General features: G+C 40.0%; 2 protein-coding genes across 3 annotated transcripts in view; one reads left to right on the top strand and one right to left on the bottom strand.

Moving 5' to 3' along the window:
* Positions 1 to 3,599, top strand: part of LOC129107554 (kelch-like protein 29) — a 142,001-nt gene extending 138,402 nt beyond the window's left edge. Inside the window, exon 14 of the mRNA XM_054619056.1 lies at positions 3,377 to 3,599. Within this exon, the coding sequence (XP_054475031.1) occupies positions 3,377 to 3,560 (184 nt within the window). The 3' untranslated portion in view covers positions 3,561 to 3,599. The remainder of the gene's footprint in view (positions 1 to 3,376) is intronic.
* A 1,465-nt stretch (positions 3,600 to 5,064) lies between these two features.
* atad2b (ATPase family AAA domain containing 2B) overlaps positions 5,065 to 22,026 on the bottom strand; it is a 74,611-nt gene continuing 57,649 nt past the window's right edge. The window contains exons 27-29 of one of the 2 annotated variants that reach the window (XR_008531864.1): positions 13,398 to 13,526; positions 6,550 to 8,891; positions 5,065 to 6,410 (exon numbers count right to left, since the gene is read on the bottom strand). Coding sequence is in view for 1 of the 2 variants with exons in the window: in XM_054618231.1 (XP_054474206.1) it covers positions 8,850 to 8,891; positions 13,398 to 13,526 (171 nt within the window). In the remaining variant the exon portion in view is untranslated. Of the gene's footprint in view, positions 8,892 to 13,397; positions 13,527 to 22,026 lie in introns of both variants that reach the window. The other variant, XM_054618231.1, reaches the window with a different exon arrangement.

The following is a 22,026-nucleotide window of genomic DNA, read 5'->3' as shown; positions in this document are numbered from 1 at the left end:
GGTGTGAGTCACTTGTATTTGTTTGCTCATAGTTAAGTGAGTGTAATGTTTGTGTTCTAAAAAAAACAACTAAAAAAAGCTAAAAACTGCAGCCCACTCCTGTAACTTGTATGCTACACGTGGACACATATTGGCTGATAAAGGGAGATAAATGAACCAACAGTAGGATCACATCCTCGTATCCCAGTCAGTTTGAGCCACTGAGGTGTGCAGTTTGCTGGATAATGAACCCCCTCTATTCTAGGCCCAAGACCCTTTTTTTTCTTCTTTGCATAATCTGAGAAAGAAAGAAGCATGCACAAAATACATTTGAGATGCAATTACAGGCGGCGGTGTTCTTATGTGCAGAATGTATAACATAAATCACGTTGTCATCGATAAGCTGCACTGGCACGCGCCAGGCGGCTGTTCTGCTACATTTAACTAAGTCTGACACCAGAGAGAAGGAGATGCGGGGAAGGAGGGAGGGAGGGGAAAAGAGGGGAAACAACAACAAACACACACACATCCAGAGCTGCCAAAAGAGATACGCACACAGATGCTCAGAATACAGCGCTATCTGCACTGCATGCCCCTGCACAGAGGAGGAAGTCTAGCAGGTCATCATGCAGGAGAGCTGATATCCTCCCCTCGCTGCATCCGGCCCTCTGCAGCCTGCACCTCCCCTCTGTTTATCAGTAAGAGCAGCTCCAGGCTTTACCCCGCCGCGCTCTCTCTCTCCATTTTCGGATCAGCTGCGCGTACCCTCCGAGTAGATTTAGGCTTTATGTAATAATCTGTTACATTCCCGACAGTGTTGTGAATTTTTTCGCAATAGGACTGCGTGTGTTGTCTCGCTCCATGTGTGTGTGTGTGTGTTTTGAGCGTGCACCTTATGTAAATGCAGATCGTTCCAAAGCCCAATAGGAGTACAAAGCCCTAATCAGCTTACAGCCCAAGTTTTTAATCCTCTCTGCACACAAACTCCTGTTTCTGTTTCTCATATCAAATGAGCACATTTGTAGAGATATTTGCTTTTTTCATTAGTTTTTTTTTTTTTCCCTCTCGCCCTCAAGAGGTAATGAAATGTATGTGTGTGTGTGTGTGTGTTTTTCTCCCTCCTGCTGAACAAAGTTGCCTTGTTAGGGATGTCGGGAGCGTGTGTGAGCGATGCCAAACAATCTCAGCGACAAATCAGAAAGTTCATATGCACTATGGGTGGGGATCTCAGGGGGGAAGTATGGGACAGAAATATGCACCCACCCTCTGTTTATCAGAAAGTGATAGGATGTCATAAAAAGTAATAGAAAGCCATAAAAGAAAATCATAGTTTAGTACATAATAAAGTCAGTATTTCATTAAAAAAAGTCATAGGATAGTATGACATAAAAAATAGTATTATAGTATATAGTATTTTATAAAAACAGTGTTGTTTACCATGAAAAAAGTCATACTTAGGTATTTCATAGTATTTCATAAAAAGGTCTTAGTATAGTATGCCGTAAAAATACCATTACAAAGTCATTCTATATACAGTATGTCATAAAAAAGTATTTAAAATGTCATGAAATGTCATTTTTTATAGTATTTTATAAAAAACAGTCACAGTATAGTACGCCATAAAAAAAGGCATTGGATACTAAACCGTAAAAAGTCATAGTATAGTATGTTATAAAACATTTTTGTATAGTTTTGTATAGTATAGTTGGGATAAAAATGTCTAAGAAATATCATTGTACAATATGTCATAAAAGGTCATTGTTTCATAATATGGAAAGAAAAAGTCATAGTATAGTAGTTCAAAAAGTTAAAGCACAGTTTGCCATAAAAGTCATAGTATAGTATTAAATTAAAATTGCATTAGTCAAAAATCATGCTAAAGTATTTCATAGTATTTCATAAAAAAGTCTTAGTATAGTGTGCCATAAAAATACCATTACAAAGTCATACTACATATAGCATATCATAAAAATTGTCACATTTTTGCATGTCTTCCAACTGGCTTTGTTCATTTGATTACCATCGACAATAAGAGCATATCTGCTGCTGTGAGTCATACATCTCTCATATCACAGCCACATTAGCTAAAACTGCTTCCACCTAATTACCTCCCTGACAACGATTATCTCTCATTATGACTTGATCCCAACAGTCAGAGCTTTCAGATGGAAGCGGCAGCAGCAGCTCTGATATGTTCGTAAGATATTAAACAGTTTAAAGGGATAATACGCTAAGATTTTTATCAAGATTTACTAAAAGAATCCCTCTCAATTAAGACAGACTAGAAGTTTGTGGTGGTGTCTGTATCCACATAGAACCTGCCCTCTCTCTGGATTTTCTAACCCCTCAGCCAAAACAGCATACCAAAGCACAAGACCCCCTTTACCTCCATCAGTTACAACGAGGCCGTATTTGAAGGAGGAGAACAGGTAGTTAGGTCGTTTACCTCCAGCTCCTCTCTCCTCCGCTGTGTGCAGTCATTAAGGATCTGGCACCTTCCTTGTGCGGAGGTGTGGGTGTGTTTATTTGTGCTTTTTGAACGTAACGTGCATAAAACAATGAGTAAATGATTATTTCTCAGATCCACTGCTTTGTTTTCCCTAACGCCGCTCCGTCTCTTCATTCACTCTCTCATTCTCACTCTCTCTCTCTCTCCGTCACTTGCTCGTTGAGTTGAGGAAAAATGGGCAAATTTGAATGTCATGTGTTTACAAACCGCAACCCACAAATGTTACACATTGTAACTTTAACACACAGACAAGTGAAGCCGATGCAGAACTGTCTTAAAACTTGCATTCTTTCTAATGGCCAGCAGGGGGGGGGGACTCCTCTGGTTGCAAAAAGAAGTCAGATTGTATTGAAATCCATGAGAAAATTCTTTACATTTTCAGTTTGAATATGCAATCATGCATGATGAAAAGATATAAAGCCGGAGACATCAACAAATTAGCTTAGCTTAGCACAAAGACGGGAAATATGGGAAAACATTTAGCGCGGCTTTTTCCAAATGGTCCCAAAATCCTCCTAGCAATGCCTCCGATATTCACAAATGAACTCATTTCTTGTTTGTTTTGTTCATTCAAAAACAATTCACCATTTTTTGTTTATGTGCCAGACACATTTATTGGTCACAACCAGTAACTTCCTGGAATTTCCGCTGGTTGCCAGGCAACAGCCAACAAGACATAGTTGGACACATAACCACGAAACAAAAGATTCAACAAATCTAACACAAAATATAATGAGTTGATTGTTTAGCTTCAGCTGGCTACTGGCTGTCGCTTCATGTTTAACAGACGGATGACGGTGCCATCAGTCTTCTCATCCAACTCCCGATCAAAAACAATGATCTATTAAGGATTCTAATATATTTACATCCCATGTCTACCTTTTGCAGCGCCGTGATCCTGGACGGGAAGATCTACGCCACAGGAGGCATCGTGAGCAGCGAGGGTCCGGCCCTGGGCAACATGGAGACCTTTGACCCCCGCACCAACACCTGGACGCTGCTGCAGTCGCTGCCCTGCCCGCTCTTCAGACACGGCTGCGTGGTCATCAAGAAGTACATCCAGAGCGGCTGAGGGGTGTCCTCGGACCCGATCCCACTGGGTCGACGGCAAAAAACACCAGCTGGAGCTCCGGGTGTGGGACGATGTGCGACGGCAGCTTAAGGGGCCCGGCTGGCGGGGGGGGTGAGGGTCGGTCTAATGACCTCTGGACTTTACGCCAGCATTACCTGTCCCCCCACCCCCCCGTAAAAAAACAGCCCTGTGCAGAATGTACTCATGTTTAACTACTCAGCCATGTCAGGTGACCTCCAGTACTGTATGTGTCATCATGGTAGGAGTTCATCCTCTCATCCATCAGGCACAGGGGCCCTCTGAGTAAAATACAAAGTCCTTGTTTTGATTTTTTTTTCTCTCAATATGTTCATCTATGTTTCAGTTCTGTCTTTTCCAGATTTCTGTGAACTCAACACCCCCATATTCCTTTACTATACTCGGACTCAGCGCACTGAAAGCCATTGCATATTCAGATTTTGGTCCATTTTTTCTTTGTGGTGTATAAACATTATAACTTTTTTTTAGTAGTGATATCTACAGGACAGCAGGAAAACGTGAAGGAAAGGATTCCACCAACGTGTGTTCCTCTTTATCAGTGCATGTGAGGAGTTTCTTCTCTCTCTCTTAGCTGTGTCTGAAAGGCGGAATTCCTACTGCGAGTGTGGATTTATGAGGTGATTTCAAAAACAGATTATGAACTCTGTGTAACCCAGTTCTTTTAACGACCTGCTAAACATAGGAAAAACCATCAGATCTGGGTCAGGGAGGGTTTAAAAAGAGAAAGTTTGTTCTTGTTTGTAGCCTGATTGAGATAACATTTGGAGGTTGAGTGGCTTGATTCACACTCTCTTGCGCTCTGGGACGAGGGAGCACTACATTAAGAGAGAGAGGGAATTCCTCCTTCCGCTGACCTCCGATCAGATGTTCAACTTGGGACAGTTCCTCCGGGCAAAAAGCACAATAATCACCTGTGACTGTTATCATCGTTTATCTGTCGATCCCTGTTTTTATGTCTCTGATCAGCTTCCACCTTCTCTTTGTTTTCTACGTGTTTCATTGCAACCCTCAAATGATTTGGGGTTGGTATTCTGTAAATACAGGACGGAAATATGTATATTTTAAAAAACCTGAAGGCAATTCTGTATAAATGTTTTTAGAAAAAAAACAAAAAACTGATAGGTTGGATTCAAAATGGTATGTCTGTAAATCTGTACCCAAAAAGGAGAAATGAACAATTATTACTGAAACCTAATACATATACCAGAACATGAACACATTGTCTTGTCTCTTTTTTTTGGTATACTGTTTCAATGAATCAAGGATATAAGTATTTTCTTATTTTCTCAATGTTCTATTTCTATTATGTATTTAACGCAGGTTGAAATGGGATAAAAAAAAAAAAAAGAAGCAACTAATTGGCTTCTCAAATTTGTTTTCAATAGGTAAATAAACTAAAAGGTGTAGATCTGAATTTCCTGTAAGCAACAAAGAATAACATAATCAACACTTGAAATATACAGTTTGCACCTTTTTATTCAAGTATATCACAGCAGTTTATTTGAGAAATACAGTAAATGTTTCATTTTCAAATATAACTTACACTAAAGTAACAATTGCGAACAGGTGTGTTAAAATTCACAAACGAACAGAACTGACAGAGCTAAGGGAAAGTCTTGACTAAAATAAACTGTGAAAACAAAAACAAAAAATAGGGCAGAACAGAAGTAATTCAGGATAGAACAAACCCTTCCCCTCTGCATACTGGACTAAGTAGTCTCAACTACCAGACAAAAATTGGTTGTTAGTCCAAACTGGCTACAATTTTATTATAAGAAAGGAAGATCGCAATGTATGACATTTAACTACCCATATTTTATTTCCATATGCGTTTTCTAAATCCATTAAAAATAACTCTTTTGGCAGAAAGTGGAGACGAAGTGAACGACATTAAAAGAACGTTTAATGGTCCTGTTTCTCCTCCTGGGATGTAGTAGACAGACACTGCGTTTTCAGTATCTATCCCGTCCTAATGTTAAGTCTCTTCCAGTATGCCACACAGTCTTTATCAAAGAAAAACACCAGAACAATGAAATAAATAGAAAAGTTGAGAAAAAAGGGCATGTTGTCGTGTGTTGAACCTGAGAGACCTGTAAACCCTTTTATTCCCCCCGCACACGCCCCAAATAAACCTGCTACACAAACGCTACGCAATTCAGCAAAAAATTGTTAAAAACAGACGCGCAACGCTTCCCTCGATTGGTTTAATTTTCAAAAAACGTACAAAAAGACAACTGACTAAATATTAGGTGTAAAACGTGTTTAATAATAAATAATCTGAATCATGAGATGAAAATCTGCGCAAACACACACAAAAAAGAAAAAGCTGAATATGAAAAAAACGAAAAAAGGCGATGGTTGTGAAAAAGAGGCAGAGAACGATTCTATGAAGGTATGGGGGTGATTAGATAAAGGATATATCCATCCTAGAAAATTAAGAGAACCTGAAAGTAAAGTATAAAATACACAGTCCATGAAGTATGCTTAACATGTATGCAATCATCATCTGGCTCAAATGCAAACATACATAACAATCGGAGAGAGATTAAAAAACAACTGTTGGATTACTGCAGCAGCCATGGTTTCACTGATCCGGTACCTTTGATGGTACTGTAGATGTTGCAACAGTATTTCAGGGGGAGAAAAACATACTGTTGGTTTTATTTATTTATTGTACTCAGTAAACAGTTTACAGATTAAAATAAATTAAGCTGAGGTAGCGTTGGTTTTTTTCTCTCTCTGCAGTAGTCCAAGTGCTAACCTGTCGTTGCCAGTTTGCATATGGTCTTTTCGCTTTTGTCATCTTAGATTCTGAGAAAAAAAGGCAGAGGTGAGCTTGGGGGTCAGAGTTGCACCAACGGGTTCGAGGATTGGACGAGAGTGAAAGAAAGGGCCGTTTTTCGAAGTCTACGTCCGCTCACGAAAAACTTGATAAAGCTTCAGTAAATACCTTAATTTACTGCGGTCGGAAAAACTGTGTTGGCCACAGATGTGAATCCAGCTTCCCTTGTCTGGTGTTGAGGAAAAAAAACAGACAAAATAAAATAAATCCATAAAGTCGGTACACATATTTGAAAGGAGGAAAAAAAATGATAATAATCATGTAATAATGCTTTATACACCTTTAGTGACGGGCACTGCCTAGAATGGCCTTGTTCATTATGGATTCACAACCCATGCAAAAAAAAAATCTCAAATCAAGCAAAGCATTTTATAATAAAAAAACAAAATAACTAAAAAATAATGATCAAATACACAAAACATGACCGTCGAATAGAACATTTTCATCGCTGAGACTGAATCCTGCACCGTTATGTCAGCACCTTTTTTTTTTTAGGGGAGTGAGAGAACACTTGGCACGGTTAATTGTTTGACTCTCGCATCATAATTCTTTCAATTTCTTTTTGCATATGGAGAACTGAAGAAAAGCTGGTCTTGTCAACCTTTTCATACACCTGCTGTTCGCTCGGGTGGAGGCCGACCTCTCCATCAAGTCTGGGCTTTTAACAGGGCGTGAATAAATTTAAATATTGAAAACAATATTTTAAGTGCTTCGGACGTGTCTGGCCAGACACGGACACACAAAGGAGGTAAGTTTTGTCTAAAATTACTCGTTTTCCGATTTTCACGTCGTCAATTAGTTTTTTTTAGAGGTGTACAACCTACGTATGTTTTTAAATGAACTAATGGCATTAAAATATGTATTTTATTCCCTCGAGGTCACTTTGACCTCAGTGGTTTTCGGACCCACATCAACTTGGAGCCGGTTCATTGTCACAAAGTACTAAATAATAAAAAAAATCCTGCTGAATATATCAGTTTCATATGAGGTTTTTTTTAAATAAGGCACACACTAGGCAGTGCAAAACTCTGGACGCATTCCAATTCATACTGCTTCCAGTTCCTCAGCTGGGGGGGTGTCGGTGGGAAAAAAAAATCAACTGGGCGGGCGCAGCTTGAGTGGGAGGGAAAACATTCAAGACTGAATGTAGTGAGGAGGGGGAGATGGAGGGGGAGGTGGAGGGGTTCAGCTATCACAAACTGTTCAGGACATGACAATCTGCTCAGAACGCCCGAGGAGGCCGATGAGAGAAGTGGTTGTGCAGCTGACCTGCAGGCGACGCTCCTTTCGTTCACCAGTGGCTCTCAGACGAGTGCTGAGGGGGCTATAACGGCCCTCCACACCCCCGAGGGAGGGGATTGGGGGAGGGGGGCTGCTGTAATGAAGAGGACATAATCGCTTCTGGTCCTTTTTCTGTGCTAACCTCATCAGAACTGTGTGTTCGCACTTACTAAAAACTTCTTTGTAAACTATTGTTCTGGTTGAGGATCCTTGACGGTGGCTCAGATATTGAATTAATCAAGTAGCTAAAAAAAAATGGCAGAAAGAATGAGCCGCATAATAATCAAACTGGCCGATGACGAAGCGTTCCACTGGGGGGGAAAGACGGGCTCAGCAGTCTGGTTCACTGATTCAGAACGTCGTACTGTCCTCGTCTCCGGGCCGCACTCTGCATTCACACTTCTGCTGGTGAGGATCTGGGTGAGTGTATGTGTGCGTGTTAAAGTGTGTGCATTTCTGGGGGTGTGTTTGTATAAAAATACATGCATACCCAAGAGTCAGTATGTGTGTGTGTGTGTGTGTGTGTGTGTGTGTGTGTGTGTGTGTGTGTGTGTGTGTGTGTGTGTGTGTGTGTGTGTTTGAGTGTGTATGCACGGCCAGGTTTGCGATATGACATCACCCGATCTGTTGGTTTTGCTAGTCATCCAAGTTAAGAAGTAGTCCCAAGAGCAGCATGGATGAAAGTTAGAATAGCACCCGAGTAGCACCAGGGTTGCCCGTTACTGTTGGTCTGTGTGTGTGTGTGTGTGTGTGTGTGTGTGTGTGTGTGTGTGTGTGTGTGTGTGTGTGTGTGTGTGTGTGTGTGTGTGTGTGTGTGTGTGTGTGTGTGTGTGTGACCGACACACCTCCAGGAGTTTGGTTTGTGTAGTACGGGTCTGGATCTGGCCAGGTTCCTGAGACGATAGCACCATTGAATGTCTCTGTCCTCAACGTCGTCCTCGTTGTGTCGCCTCTCAGCATGAAGAGGGCGCTGGATATTCTGTGTGTGTGTGTGTGTGTGTGTGTGTGTGTGTGTGTGTGTGTTTCTTGTGTTGAGTGCTGGACTAAGAAGCTCCTTATGCTCTCTGTCTTTGTGGTCCCACGCTGTTCAGGATCTACCTGATAAAGGTACTCTCTCCATCTCCGTCTCACAGGAATGTATCAAAATGCTGGATTCTCCCCTCCATCTCCTGCAACACAAACAGAGACACACACACACACACACACACACACACACACACACACACACAAACACACACACACACACACATAAACATATATTGCTTAGTCCCAAACCAACAGTGCAAACTCAGATCATCTGTGCACCACGGTTTGCAATATTACTTGGAAGTCTCCGACAGCAAACAACAGCTTTCAGCGTGATAAATGATGGAAAATGAAGCAAAGCTGTGCTGGAATGAGACGGGCCATTTTTCCCAGCGTGAAAACAGCAGAGTTTGACACTGACTAAACCGAACAGAGCCGGAGGAAGAGAGATGGATGTTAGCCTGCGATAGACCGTGATTAATGCCTTGAAGACGTTCCACCGTGTGTGTCCTCTCGTCTGAAAGGCTGAGTCAGTGCGACAGACGCCACGACAAGATACCCATCCAAAGATACCCATCCAAAGATACCGATCCAAAGATACCCCTCCAAAGATACCCATCCAAAGATACCCATCCAAACATCTACAGCTAAAGTTAAAAACTTTACAGGAAAAAAGCTGTTTTATTTTTCCTCCACTGAAAACTTTTGCATCTCACAAGAACATGCTAACATCATATCCACTATTAGCTTTTAGCTAAGAGGAAGATCTCTAATACTAAATTCTGTAATTCCTTTAATGCAAATTGCTGGAGTCATATTTAAATAAAATATTTAAAATTTAAATTAAAAAAAAAGCTTGTTTCAGCTTCTCAAATGGGAGTATTTGTTGTTTTTCATAGTCTTGTATTAATATTAAATTGATTATTTGGGGGTGTTGTTATTGTTTTACAATTTATTGATATTTTAGAGACCAAAAGGTTAATCAAGAAAATAAGATACTTGCAGCCTAAATGATCAGGTTGTACCTTTTATTTTCTATGATATTTACATTATATTTTTTATTCTGTATGTAGATATTTCTTATTCTGCTTGTTTGTTATTGTATTTAAATATCACATCCGTGTCTATTAATTTATTTTATTTCCTAATAACTCCAACTTTACTTCCACAAAGTACAACTGTGATAAACTATGAAAATGATGGATATATTTGAAATTCAACTTCTCAATATAGAGATAATTGAGATAAACTATCATCAGGTTAAAATACTTAAGTGGGCTGTGCAAAAAATCATGTTTTTTGTGTTATTGTATTATTTATATCCTTTAAAAAAGAAAACATCTTAGACCGGCTCTTGAAAGCTTGAACTGATTGGAAAGTCAACCTGAAGATCACCTTGTGCATGCACACGTTTATTGACTGTACAATGGCATCAAATTCACAAGCTAGTTTAGGATGACATATGCGTTTTGAAATCCTCTCATGGCCACAAAATAAAATGTTGAAGTGGTGCCAAAGTCGTCTGTTAATGAAAACAAAGAGTGCATTGTGTTCAGCTGTTCATTTGATCATCTAGATATAATGAAAACCATACCCTGCTTTAGTTTAATATATCCTGAATGGATTTTTAAAAAAAGTACTCGGGACTGATGCTCTTCTGAATGTGATTTTAACTACCCCTTCCAACTCCAATTATAACATCAGTAAAGCATTTTATCATAACCCCAAAACAATCAACACCAGGTCGCACAAGCTATAAAACTCAACGACGCTATAAAAAGTCACTAGTTTAGAGAATTCCCCAGAAAGGTTCATCTCATCGGGTACAGCCATGTTTAGACACATCGATGCCACGTGTCTGTTGTCGTGTTTCACATTACACCCACACACCAACGCGCAAATTAGCTCTTTGTTGCCTCGACGCCTTCAACATGTGTGATCGCGAGTCTATCTGTCTAAAGGCCTATCACCTTGTCATCCTAAAAAAAAATAACTCTGTTTCATACAGCAGCGTTTAATTCCTGTCGCCCTAATAGGTACTACATGGCAGAATTGTAGATTTAGGAGTTTCATTTCCTAGCGGGGGCCATCAATACTGTGCATTAAAAGAAAATCCAGCATCACTGTCGAGGATGTCGTCAGTTTGATGATGACAAAGGTGTTGTAAATTACTTCGGTTGTACCCGCCTTCCTTGAACCGGTCGTCTCTACTTCCACCTCAGTTACTGATTTCCTCCATTTCCCAGATCAAATTTCCTACAAGCCCCGAGACAGATAGGGTTCTCTTCAATGTGTGTGTGTGTGTGTTTGTTAGAAAGCAAAACCAACAACATTGGGTGTTTTTTTTTCACACGCATACAAAAGAAAAGAGTTGAGAGAGAGAACAATCAAGTGCATTGCTCCTGGATGAAGGTGTGTTTTCTACTGACAACAGATCGGCATTGATGAAAGCTTTGGCTGCACTGCATTCTGTTCTACAGATGCTTCTGTCTTCTGCCTGATGATTTTGTCTTTATACGACAACAACATCGGTACAAAATGTCAAGAGAGAAAGTCTCAAAAGAAGTCTTCGTCTGACATCAGAGCCAGATGTTTGCCATTAATGATATAAAGAGTAGACATGCTTCACGTGTCATAAAGTCATGTCATCTTCATTTTACAATCAAAAATGTAAACGGATGTAGAAATACAACGTGTTTTAGGATCAATTTGCAATCGACACAGCCTCTGATGTTGCTTTCCATAAACAAGTAAGACATGCCGAGCAAAATCTCCAGCAATTAACATGAATAAGAGGAGAAATAACCGACTATTGTGATATTCAGCTACTTCGACCCGAGGCACGTGCAGCTCTCACACCGCACACAATCGGGTTCATAAAAGGTCAAAGGCTCTTTACAAAGTCTTAAATTGCTGTCTGAGACTCGGGCAAAATTGGAATACTAGGTATAGTGCAATATGAACGCCAATTTTGTAGATGGGAACATAGTTGGCGTGTTATTGTGTACAGGGCAGAGATGGTCCCTCTGGCTTTAACTGGAAGCAGGGTGTAGTCCGCTCCATCTGCTGAAAGGTCAGCTCTTCTGGAAGACCGAGACAAGCCGTTACCCAGAGGAGGACGAGGAGGAGGAAGGGGGGGGAGTAAAGGAGACAAATGTATGGACACGCTCCATTTCACTCGTCTTTAACTGACACAAACACCATGCGCTGCAGCATTAAGAGGGGATGGCTCCAGCCGCCATACTGAGTATCCACCAGGCGCATGAGTGTGTATGCACGCATGTCTTTTTTTGTTGCATTCCCTCGGGGAGGAACAAGGAGATGACCTGCTGTAGAGTCGAGATGTGTGTTGGAAACACAGGCAAACAAAACACGTGCCAAGCGAGCTGACATTTCTGCTCTGGAAACACCAATTTGGGCTGGCGGTGTGAGATGAACCCAGACGTGCGCCCTCCACCCTCCCCTCCCCCCTCTCCCTCCACCAGCCGGCCCTGTCGACAGGCAGCACCACCTGGCTGACTGCTCTCTCTCCCTTCTCCCGCTTCCTTTCCCTGACATCCTGACAGCCAGTTCTGGCTACCGGCACCAGGACACTGCCATTCCTGGCCCGCTGTCTGCACTGACATCCGACGGCGGCAGCAGCAGCAGCAGATGACCAGATGGGATTCTGGGAAAATATACAGCAGCTTTTTTCTGTATGGAACACTGTCAAGAGGGATTAAAAAATGAAAATAGCGGGATGAAGTGAAAGCCGAGTGGTTATGCCGTTTTCCCCCGAGGACGTAAATGCCCCCGAGCGGCGAGTCCCTGGTTTGAGTCCCGACTGGCCAGACCTTTTGCTGCATATCATTCTCCTTCTCTCTATCCTCATATTACCATTATTACTTTTTTATGGCATACTATACTGTGACTTTTTAAGTGGGATAATATACTATTACTTTTTAAAACATTTTTAAGACATAACATAACTTTCAATAACTATTCTATGACATTTTTAAGACATTCTAAAGTATGCTTTTTTTATTATACTTTAATGACATACTATACTATTATTCTTTTTATGACATACTATAGTTGGATTCTTTTATTATTTCTTAATGACATAATATGCTATTATTCTTTTTATGACATACTATAGTTGGATTTTTTATTATTTTTTAATGACATACTATACTATTATTCTTTTTATGACATACTATAGTAGTTTTTTGTTATTCTTTTTTAATGACAAACTATACTATGATTCTTTTTATGATGTTTTAATGACATACAATACTATTATACTTATGACATTCTATAGTATGATTTTTTATGACGTTAATAATCCAATTTTTCAGGCCAGAGTATGTGACCGAAGAAATGCAGTGGAGAAAGGCGGAGGCCGCATTATCCATTCAAGACGATATGGCTGGCAGGGACCTTTCCGGGCGTTAGAAGCTTGTGCCCCAATGAATCCTGGTATATGTAGGCACTGATTTCACAACTACACAAGAAGGAGAACTCAGCTTTCTCAGTCAAATGTGTTGCCTCAATTCACCATGAACTCTGATTGGACACCTAAATAAGATTTGGTATATTTTCCTTTTAATGTGCTGATTATTTTTCTCGATTAATTAACAAATTGTTAACACAGGATGTGCGTTTCTCACCTCCAGTAGCTGAGTCTTGTCGTACTCTCTGCGGTGTTTGTAGATACACTGGCTGAGGAGGGAGTACAGTCTCTCCAGCTCCTCCACGCTGTAGCCCTCACTCTTCTTCACCACCGTATCCAGCAGAGCCTGAGGGGAAAGAGACACAAATACGTTATGACAGAAATACGGATTCATTGCTAAAAAGACAAATACTATACATTGTAACCAATATCATAAACATGTATGGGGAGAAACAATGATAAAAGAGGCAATCACACAGCGATGAATAACGGGTGGCACGAGCTTAGCGCTGATGTTGGTGCATGGAGATGAAGCGTTTGGAGGTCAGCTCTATTCAAAAGCAATTAAGATCAGAGTGACAGCTAATTTAGGCTAATCATAATTAGAAGCAAGTTTACATTTCACTGCTACTTTAATTAAAACATTCTGGACAGTTGAGGCCCTTTTAATTGACCCGTTTCTCACATTTTACCCAAGCCAAAGTCTGTGTGTGTGTGTGTGTGTGTGTGTGTGTGTGTGTGTGTGTGTGTGTGTGTGTGTGTGTGTGTGTGTGTGTCTATTTAAACACATCGCTCATCAGAATGCATGGACTGAGACGGCAAAAGGCACAATAATTAAAGCTACCATCACTGACGCACAGAGCAAATAGAGGGGTACCCTCGACAGAAATTAAACGGTGTGCGCGCGTGTGTGTGTGTGTGTGTGTGTGTGTGTGTGTGTGTGTGTGTGTGTGTGTGTGTGAGACACAGTGACCATAGTGTTAAACACATAAAACCGAGGCAATGTCAAGATTAATAAAAAACGTGGATGTTTGTCAAAGCCGCTCATCAGCAGAACGTCTGAGAGATAATTATAGCGAGCGAAAGAAAAAATGACAGTCTAAAAGATTAGCATTGTATTAATCACTGTACTCCATCTGACTGGGATTTCTCTTTAAATGACAGAACGGTTGTCTTGATTAAAGAAACCGACTACGGCCTCACATCAACAGAAGCTTAACTCATGACCACAAGTTTGACCTTGAGAGCAATACTTCACTTTGTTGATGTTTTTTACTTTTTTAAAACACAAAACCATCAATTAGAGTTGAAAAAGGAAAAGTGTATTTCAAACATGAGCTGCCATTTAGATCCACCGTGACTGTTCAGGTGTTTTCCCAAAGCTCTCAATTGGAATATTATATCATTATAACATTATAAATAAAAATAAGACGTCCACAATGCCTTGTTTAGGCGTTCAATGTATTACCTATACACTTGGTTAAAAAGCAGCCCTGACGATGGGTCCCAGAGAGTCTCCAAGGACAACCGTCAGGCCAAATTGTGGTTACTGTTGCATAACTATTCTTTCATCTCCACCACCACAACGCTGACAGTAAAAGTAATGGGCGACAGGGGAGAGTATTAGTGCTCGTCAGAGGCCTGCATTGCCGTTTTTATTTGCATCACGGAAACCCATTACAACCCTGTAAAAAAACAATTCTGCTCCACGCCGAGCACAACAACAGTAAGAGTGAGCAATGACACCTGTTACAGGATTAGACACTTGGTAGCTATTTAACTCCTAAAGGCTGTAAACAAATTTTTCTTCACCGCCTTATTTAACGTTTATTTATGATGCCATTATCTACATAAATGTTTTAACAATAGTAGATTCTGAACAGTAGATTAACTTAACTTTAAAACAGAGTAAATAAGCAGAAGAAGGAAGAAAACTTTTCCAATCTCTTTTGTATTCTGCCACTGAAAGCAAATTTCATTTTCCATTCTTTCTTGGTTTGACTTCCAGTCGGAGCTTATCATACTGAACCCAATAGCCTGGAAACATGTCTTTGTAATTGAGTAGATAAAAAAAAACCTTTCAAATAATCACACTTCTATAACTTAATCTGGAAGAGCAGGAGGATTCACCGCTAATATGCTTTGACATTAAAACCTCCACCTGGCCTGTAAGAACTGTAGGTCCTTTGACAAATAAAGTGTGCATACAGAAGCTAGGAACACTCAGAACTTCTCTAATATTCAGAATTCATCCAAAGCGATAAGGATCATCACAGCCGCCTTCAAAAAAAAGAAAAAAGCGCTGGCCGCCGCTGCTCTGTATCGAGCACATTTTATTGGATTCTTTTTATAAAGGTAACTCAGGTCTAACATCAAGGGAGTTCTCCGGTTTCAACCCCGGCCACGAGAGCTCATAAAAGAGGACCAAATGGAGGACATCCCGGTGAGATGCCTATTTTAACAACACAGGCATAAAAGCTTTAATTAGCGCCATTACAACCCATCTCACATATGCGTGATAATGTGAAAGTCTCTGTAAGACACTTCTCTGACCTTCCTTTCATCCCACCGCCACTGCTGTTGCATTCTATTTTTCATTATGTGTCCCATCTCTTTTTCTTTAAGTGCATTTCACTCTTTAATAGTGCATTGTCTCACTTCCTAGCCTATTTCAATGTTTTATAGAGGCTTTCTTCACATCTTCCCCGACCAACACTTTCAGTCCTTCTCTTCTGTTGTCTCATTCTCTTGAATTTCCTTCCCTTACAGCCTCTCTCTCTCTCTCTCTTTTGTCGCCTCGGTTTATTCTCTTCTTTACTGTTAGCTAGTTGATTGCAGCGGTGTACTTCCCAGCGGCTGTCAGCTTGATCAGGAAGGCTGTGACAGTGTGGGGTAAATGGTGAATGTGTGTGTGTGTGTGTGTGTGTGTGTGTGTGTGTGTGTGTGTGTGTGTGTGTGTGTGTGTGTGTGTGTGTGTGTTACATAGGCTCAGTGATAGAGTTAGCTCACTGGACACAAAAGGGCAGTAATCCCATGCGTTAAAGACTGTTACTGCCATGGACCATTTAACCTCACACCCCCCCCTCCTCTAAACTCCATCTTTACTCACATCCTTTTCTTTACTCACATCTCTATCTATCCCCATGTTTCTTAAGACAACAAAAGGATCTATGGTGGCTTGGGATGACAGCAGAGGAGTTTTATAAGAGACAAAATTCTGCCTGTGTGCTAACTTCTTAACATGATGACTAATTAATACTGTGTTTATGCTTCACGTCTGATGAATTTCTAACCGTCCAATTACACCATGTAAATTGCTTTTACCAAAATATAAATGAAGAAAACAAGTCAACAACATATCACGCCTTTTTGGATCATAGCATATTGGGTATGGAAATAATCTATAAATACTCCCAAGATCACCAGAGAGACATGCATCAAAGTTGCACCAGAACTATTGTGCCGCTAACATGTTTTAATGCAGTTTACCAGAATGCCTTTTTTTCCAGCTGTGAAGATAAAAGTTCTTGTAGTACTCAACAACTTACCGTGAGGAAGTGTTGAGTACTGCTTTTATTTTTTCAACTAAAGAAAATAACATTTATTTTAACAATAAACACTTGAAAGGATGAAGGCATTTGCAGATGACAAGGCAGTACAACATGTAAACCATACTTTGGTGTTTCATTTTTACCTTTTTTTATTTATTTAGGCATTTCAGTTTTTCAGTCAATATAGTTTTGTTTTTTTTAAATTGTGAATAACCACAACCACGATAAGTCCTTACGGGTACAGTCATAAATGTGCACAAAACATTATCGGCCGATTGGTCCAGTAGTACGCGAGAGACGGACTGACGGAGATAACAAACAAGAAGGGATTCATGTGACTGGTTTCAGGCTGCAGACTGGGCACCAACGCATTTAATTACCCCGTGTTGCAGCTCTGGTTTTTAACCCCCGGCATATGAACCATTCTAGTCACACAGTCTACCCCCTGCACAGCCGTGCACACATCCCTCATATTCCTCCACCCTCCAGGCCAGGTTGGGATCACTGGGAGATAATAAAATCCCTCACTGGTTATAGAATCCTACATTTTTCAAACTATGTATGATGAATTCTCACATTTTAGCCCAGTGCCATTCGTTATGGTAAGGTGGAGAAACTTCTACATCAGTCTACATGGATTCTGTTGCTTACGGAATATTTATTAATACATGTATTAATATGGGAATCTCAACAACTTCTATTGGTGTCGAGTTGCTCTTTAAAAACAATTACTAAAATGTCATGGTGAACTCACCCAACAGTATTATATTCTTAACAAAAAAACAACTAATGCATTATGTAATCACCAAATATTGATGGTTATATAATTATGTGCTTTAAGTTTTCAAACAAAAAAAACCCTGTAAACAATCACACATGCCTTTTGATCACTGAAAGAGGCTTTACTAGCAATGTGTGTGTGTGTGTGTGTGTGTGTGTGTGTGAGAGAGAGTGTGTGTGTGTGTGTGAGAGAGTGTGTGAGAGAGAGTGTGTGAGTGAGAGAGAGAGAGAGAGAGAGAGAGAGAGAGAGAGAGAGAGAGAGAGAGAGAGAGAGAGTGTGTGTGAGTGTGTGAGAGAGAGTGTTAGAGTGTGTGTGAGAGAGAGAGAGAGAGTGTGTAGAGATAGTGTGTGTGTGTGAGAGAGTGTTAGAGAGAGAGTGTGTGTGAGAGAGAGACTGTGTAAGAGTGTGAGAGAGAGTGTGTGTGTGTGTGTGTGTGTGTGTGTGAGAGAGTGTTAGAGAGAGTGTGTGTGTGTGTGTGTGAGAGAGAGTGTTAGAGAGAGAGTGTGAGAGAGACTGTGTGAGAGTGTGAGAGAGAAAGTGTGTGAGAGAGATAGAGAGTTTGTGAGTGTGAGAGAGTGAGTGTGTGTGTGAGAGAGAGAGAGAGTGTGAGAGAGAGAGTGAGAGAGTGAGAGAGAGAGAGAGAGAGAGAGATAGTGAGAGTGAGAGTGTGTGTCCTCCTCAGCAGTATGTGAGAGAATAAAGGGTTAGCAGGCAGTGAGAGGAAGAAAAACAAGGATTTGAAGCCCAACAGTCTCCGTCACCAGGGACACTATTAAGCCTTCAAAATCTGCCTCCAAGAGAACAATTCACTCCCTTCTTCCTGTCTTACCTTTTTTTTCTCTCTCTCTTAATACTAGTAAAAGAATGAATTATGAATGATTCTGCTCTGCTTGTTACCATGAATGCCTTTAATCTGCGAGGAGGATGAATGTGACACTAGCGGATGGGGATTTGCTGGAGAAGAAAACGAAAAAAACGAAAAATAAATAAATAAAAGATTCCAGTTGCAGTGGCAAATGATGTGGCCTTAAAGAGAGCACTCGCTCACACAGGTAATGCAATATTGATAGTGTTCTAAGGGTCAGGGACGATCATGACAAATCATATTACCGTGGGCTCAGCACATTAAAATGAAATGGTCATCCCTTTTGGCCGGGCATGTTAAAAGCCCTGCTGGGGTTGACAACTCATCTTTAATGGTTGGCTTTACATTAAACATCACTTTTTTTTCAGAATAAAAGCGGAAAAGGTATATATAATATATATATATAATATATATATATATATAATATATAATATAATATCATGCAGTAGGGCCTTTGTGCAAGATCTATATCAAACTACATGATTTAATGGGTTAATAAACTTTATCCACTGATATTGTGCATGGATGGTATTTCGTGATTAGTTATGATTTCAATACTAGGCCTAATACATGATTTTGCTTTTTGAATCTGGATGTATGTAAATTAGGATCTCCATGTATTTGTTCTAGATGTCACCAGGTTTCATCAGTGACTCAGACATTCACGTTATGAGAATAGTAAATTCACCAGTAACAGCTCATCGGAGACCCAAGTCGGACCAAATGCATAAAATAAAGAGTAAGAATATAAATAAATAACCAAGAAGTAAAACTGTGTTCACTTCAGGGCGAAGATCGATAAAGGAGTTGTGTTAAATCAATGTAGAGTTTTGAGATTCAGGACCGGGGTATAAACTGAACCAGGACCTGGCAATAATGTAGTCCCTTCTTTAATAAGTGGTTCTCCTAAACACTCATTTCATTTACTTTCTTGTTTATGGTGGCAAAGGAAGTAGAGCCAGGAGTTTATCTTTTAACTGGAAATTGTTTCGCTCAGTAAATGCAGAATCTTAATCATAATATAAACAATAATAAAAAACTAAGGATGCCATGTTAGGATTGTTTGTTTATATTATGTTTAAAATCTACTTACAGCTTATATATATTTATCGATTTTTCCAAATATTGATATCGGCATAAGTCTCAGGTCTCTTTTAGCATTAACAGAGACAAGGATAACACAAACTGAACAAACTACCTTGTCTCTCTTAACCATTCTGTGAATCCATCCATAATGCAACAGTGTCAGCAATGTGATAGTTTCTTTTTGTGACAGCTTTGGCCAAATCAGCTGCAAATATGAGACAATAAAATGCAAATGTTTGCCCCTAAAGGTCAATGCAGGAATAACCAGAATTATAAAGATGATGAAGCAACCTTTACTCCTCCACTTTCAGTGGTTTTTGGGGGCGAAAAGTTTTATAAATAATAAAGATTGTATTCAATAAAAACAGATATGTATGAGAGAAATACAATGCTTGATAAGAAGGCTTCAGGAATGAATATAATATTTTCCAATATCACCGGGTAATAAAAAGGAGAATATTGCAGCACTGACTTTTCCAAAAAATAACCCCAAACACACATCCACACAACGCTGCAAAGTATTCAAACTAAATGCCCCGATGATGAAAACCAAAGGCAAAAAAAGATTAATATAAAAATAGTTAGGATTAAGTCAAGGTTATAGAAAGGACTGGTTTATCGACCAGCTATGGTTAAACTAAGGGTAAACCTCAAGGGAAATAAAGGGTAATCGATGTAATGTCCTTTACATGGGTAGTACAGTGTGTGTTAGTGTGTGTATTGGGAATGGAAGCATGTTTTAACAGTGTAACATGCTGATCACGTTCTAAGCATTTCAGACAGTTTACGCATTATGAGAATATGTTTTCAGAATAAATACTGGAAAAACGGAAGGCAACTAAATGAGAACTGAACCAGACAACCCAGCGAAGGGTTTGAAAGGCATGTTTTCTTTAAAGATGTTGCCAAAATTACAGCAGTTATGAACAAAAAAAAATCATCTGATTTACAAATATCTGACAGTCCTTGAACAATCATCAGTGGCAAACGCTTCTGTTAGGAAAGAATAACCAAATCCGAAGTTTAAAATAGTGTTATTTCATCTAAACTAATATCAACATGTTTCTTAAAAATGCTACCAAAATGAACCGTTTGCTCTAACCAGATCCTGTAAAAAAGGGAAAAAAGAAAATGAGACCACAGTGAGTAAAATGTGACGGGAGCAAAAAGAAAAACAAACTGCTTGGAGTTTAAAGGGTCAAATCTCTAAACCACATTTCTGTCACCAATGGATTTTAAACGGTCGGTGAGATGGGTCTGCAGCAAAAACCTGTTAGCCTGAGCCTCCTTTTATATTCATTTATCAATTTGTGGTTTAATTGGTAATGGAAAGCAAATGTAAGACACTAACTGTTCGGAGAGTAATGTTTGTTAGATAATAGTTCCAATACTTCACCCTGACTTAGACCCCCACCTTAGCTAACAGCTAACAATGTAATAGCACGCTAATAGTATTATATTCCACCTACAGCAGCTACACAATGTTTCCATCAACCCAAATGCGATAGTGTTTTTTTTTTTACTGTTGACTACTATTATACTCACCAGGGTTGACTAAAGCAAGACAAAGCATTTAAAACAACCCTCTTTATGTACTGTATAACTAATCATAGTACAAAAACCCACACAATCTAAACCTTTAGTTGTGTATGACTGAACTGAACTCGTTTATATAAGCCAAGGCTCGAGTGGGATGCATGAGATGTGAGAGGGCATAATGGATCCCCTCTGAGGGCTCGACAAGAGGGAGAAAACTACAGAATATGAAGAAAAACACTGGTATGTTTATGTTGTGTGAGCTATTGACACTGCTGGCCCTCACACGCATAGCTAGGAGGCACAGCTTTGGTGGTGCAATTACATGCAGATAGCCACATTGTCAGGGCCATCAGTGGGAATGAATGAAAATAAAAGAACCACTTCAAACGCCATCTATTTTTATTGACAATCAAACGGCGGTCCAGCACTGCTATTAAGCTGTTCCCTTTTGAACAGACAGACAGATGTGGCATGGCTACTTCGCCAGAGATCTCCCCCACCCAACCCACCCCCGCTGTTATTAGTATTAACAAAAAAACCCGAAGGAAGATGACAAACTGAAATGGTGCCATTTTGTGTTGACAGGCGGCCTTCTCTAGGACAGGAAATAGTGACATGCTGTAATAGCGGAGCATCAAGCCAAAGGACGCCATACTGTGCCAGCAACTAGAAACACTAGCTCTTTCTAGGCAGCTGCTAAAAGGAAACAGCAGAGCAGACCGTAATCCGTGTGTTGTCGGTAAGGAGGAGGAAAAAATTGCCGGGGCCAGATTGGATTTCTTGTTACTGAATTCTCATTTGCAATCATCAGCACTACTTCTTCCAGTCCCATCTGTGGACAAGTGTCTGATTATTGGTGAAAGAAAACAGCTGACAATAAAGAGACATTTTGGAGTAGTTAGAAAGGCAAGCCTCAGGACCTATTTATTCATGCCGACGAATTCATTTTGATCCCAAAAGCATCGGGCATCGTTTCAGTAAAAAAAACAGGACTTGATTTTGCTAAATTAATCAGAGCAAATAA

This window comes from Anoplopoma fimbria, chromosome 18, assembly GCF_027596085.1.
Source record: "Anoplopoma fimbria isolate UVic2021 breed Golden Eagle Sablefish chromosome 18, Afim_UVic_2022, whole genome shotgun sequence".
NCBI lineage: Eukaryota > Metazoa > Chordata > Actinopteri > Perciformes > Anoplopomatidae > Anoplopoma > Anoplopoma fimbria.
The sequence above is the reverse complement of the archived record's forward strand: the minus strand, read 5'-3'. Positions and strand labels throughout refer to the sequence as shown.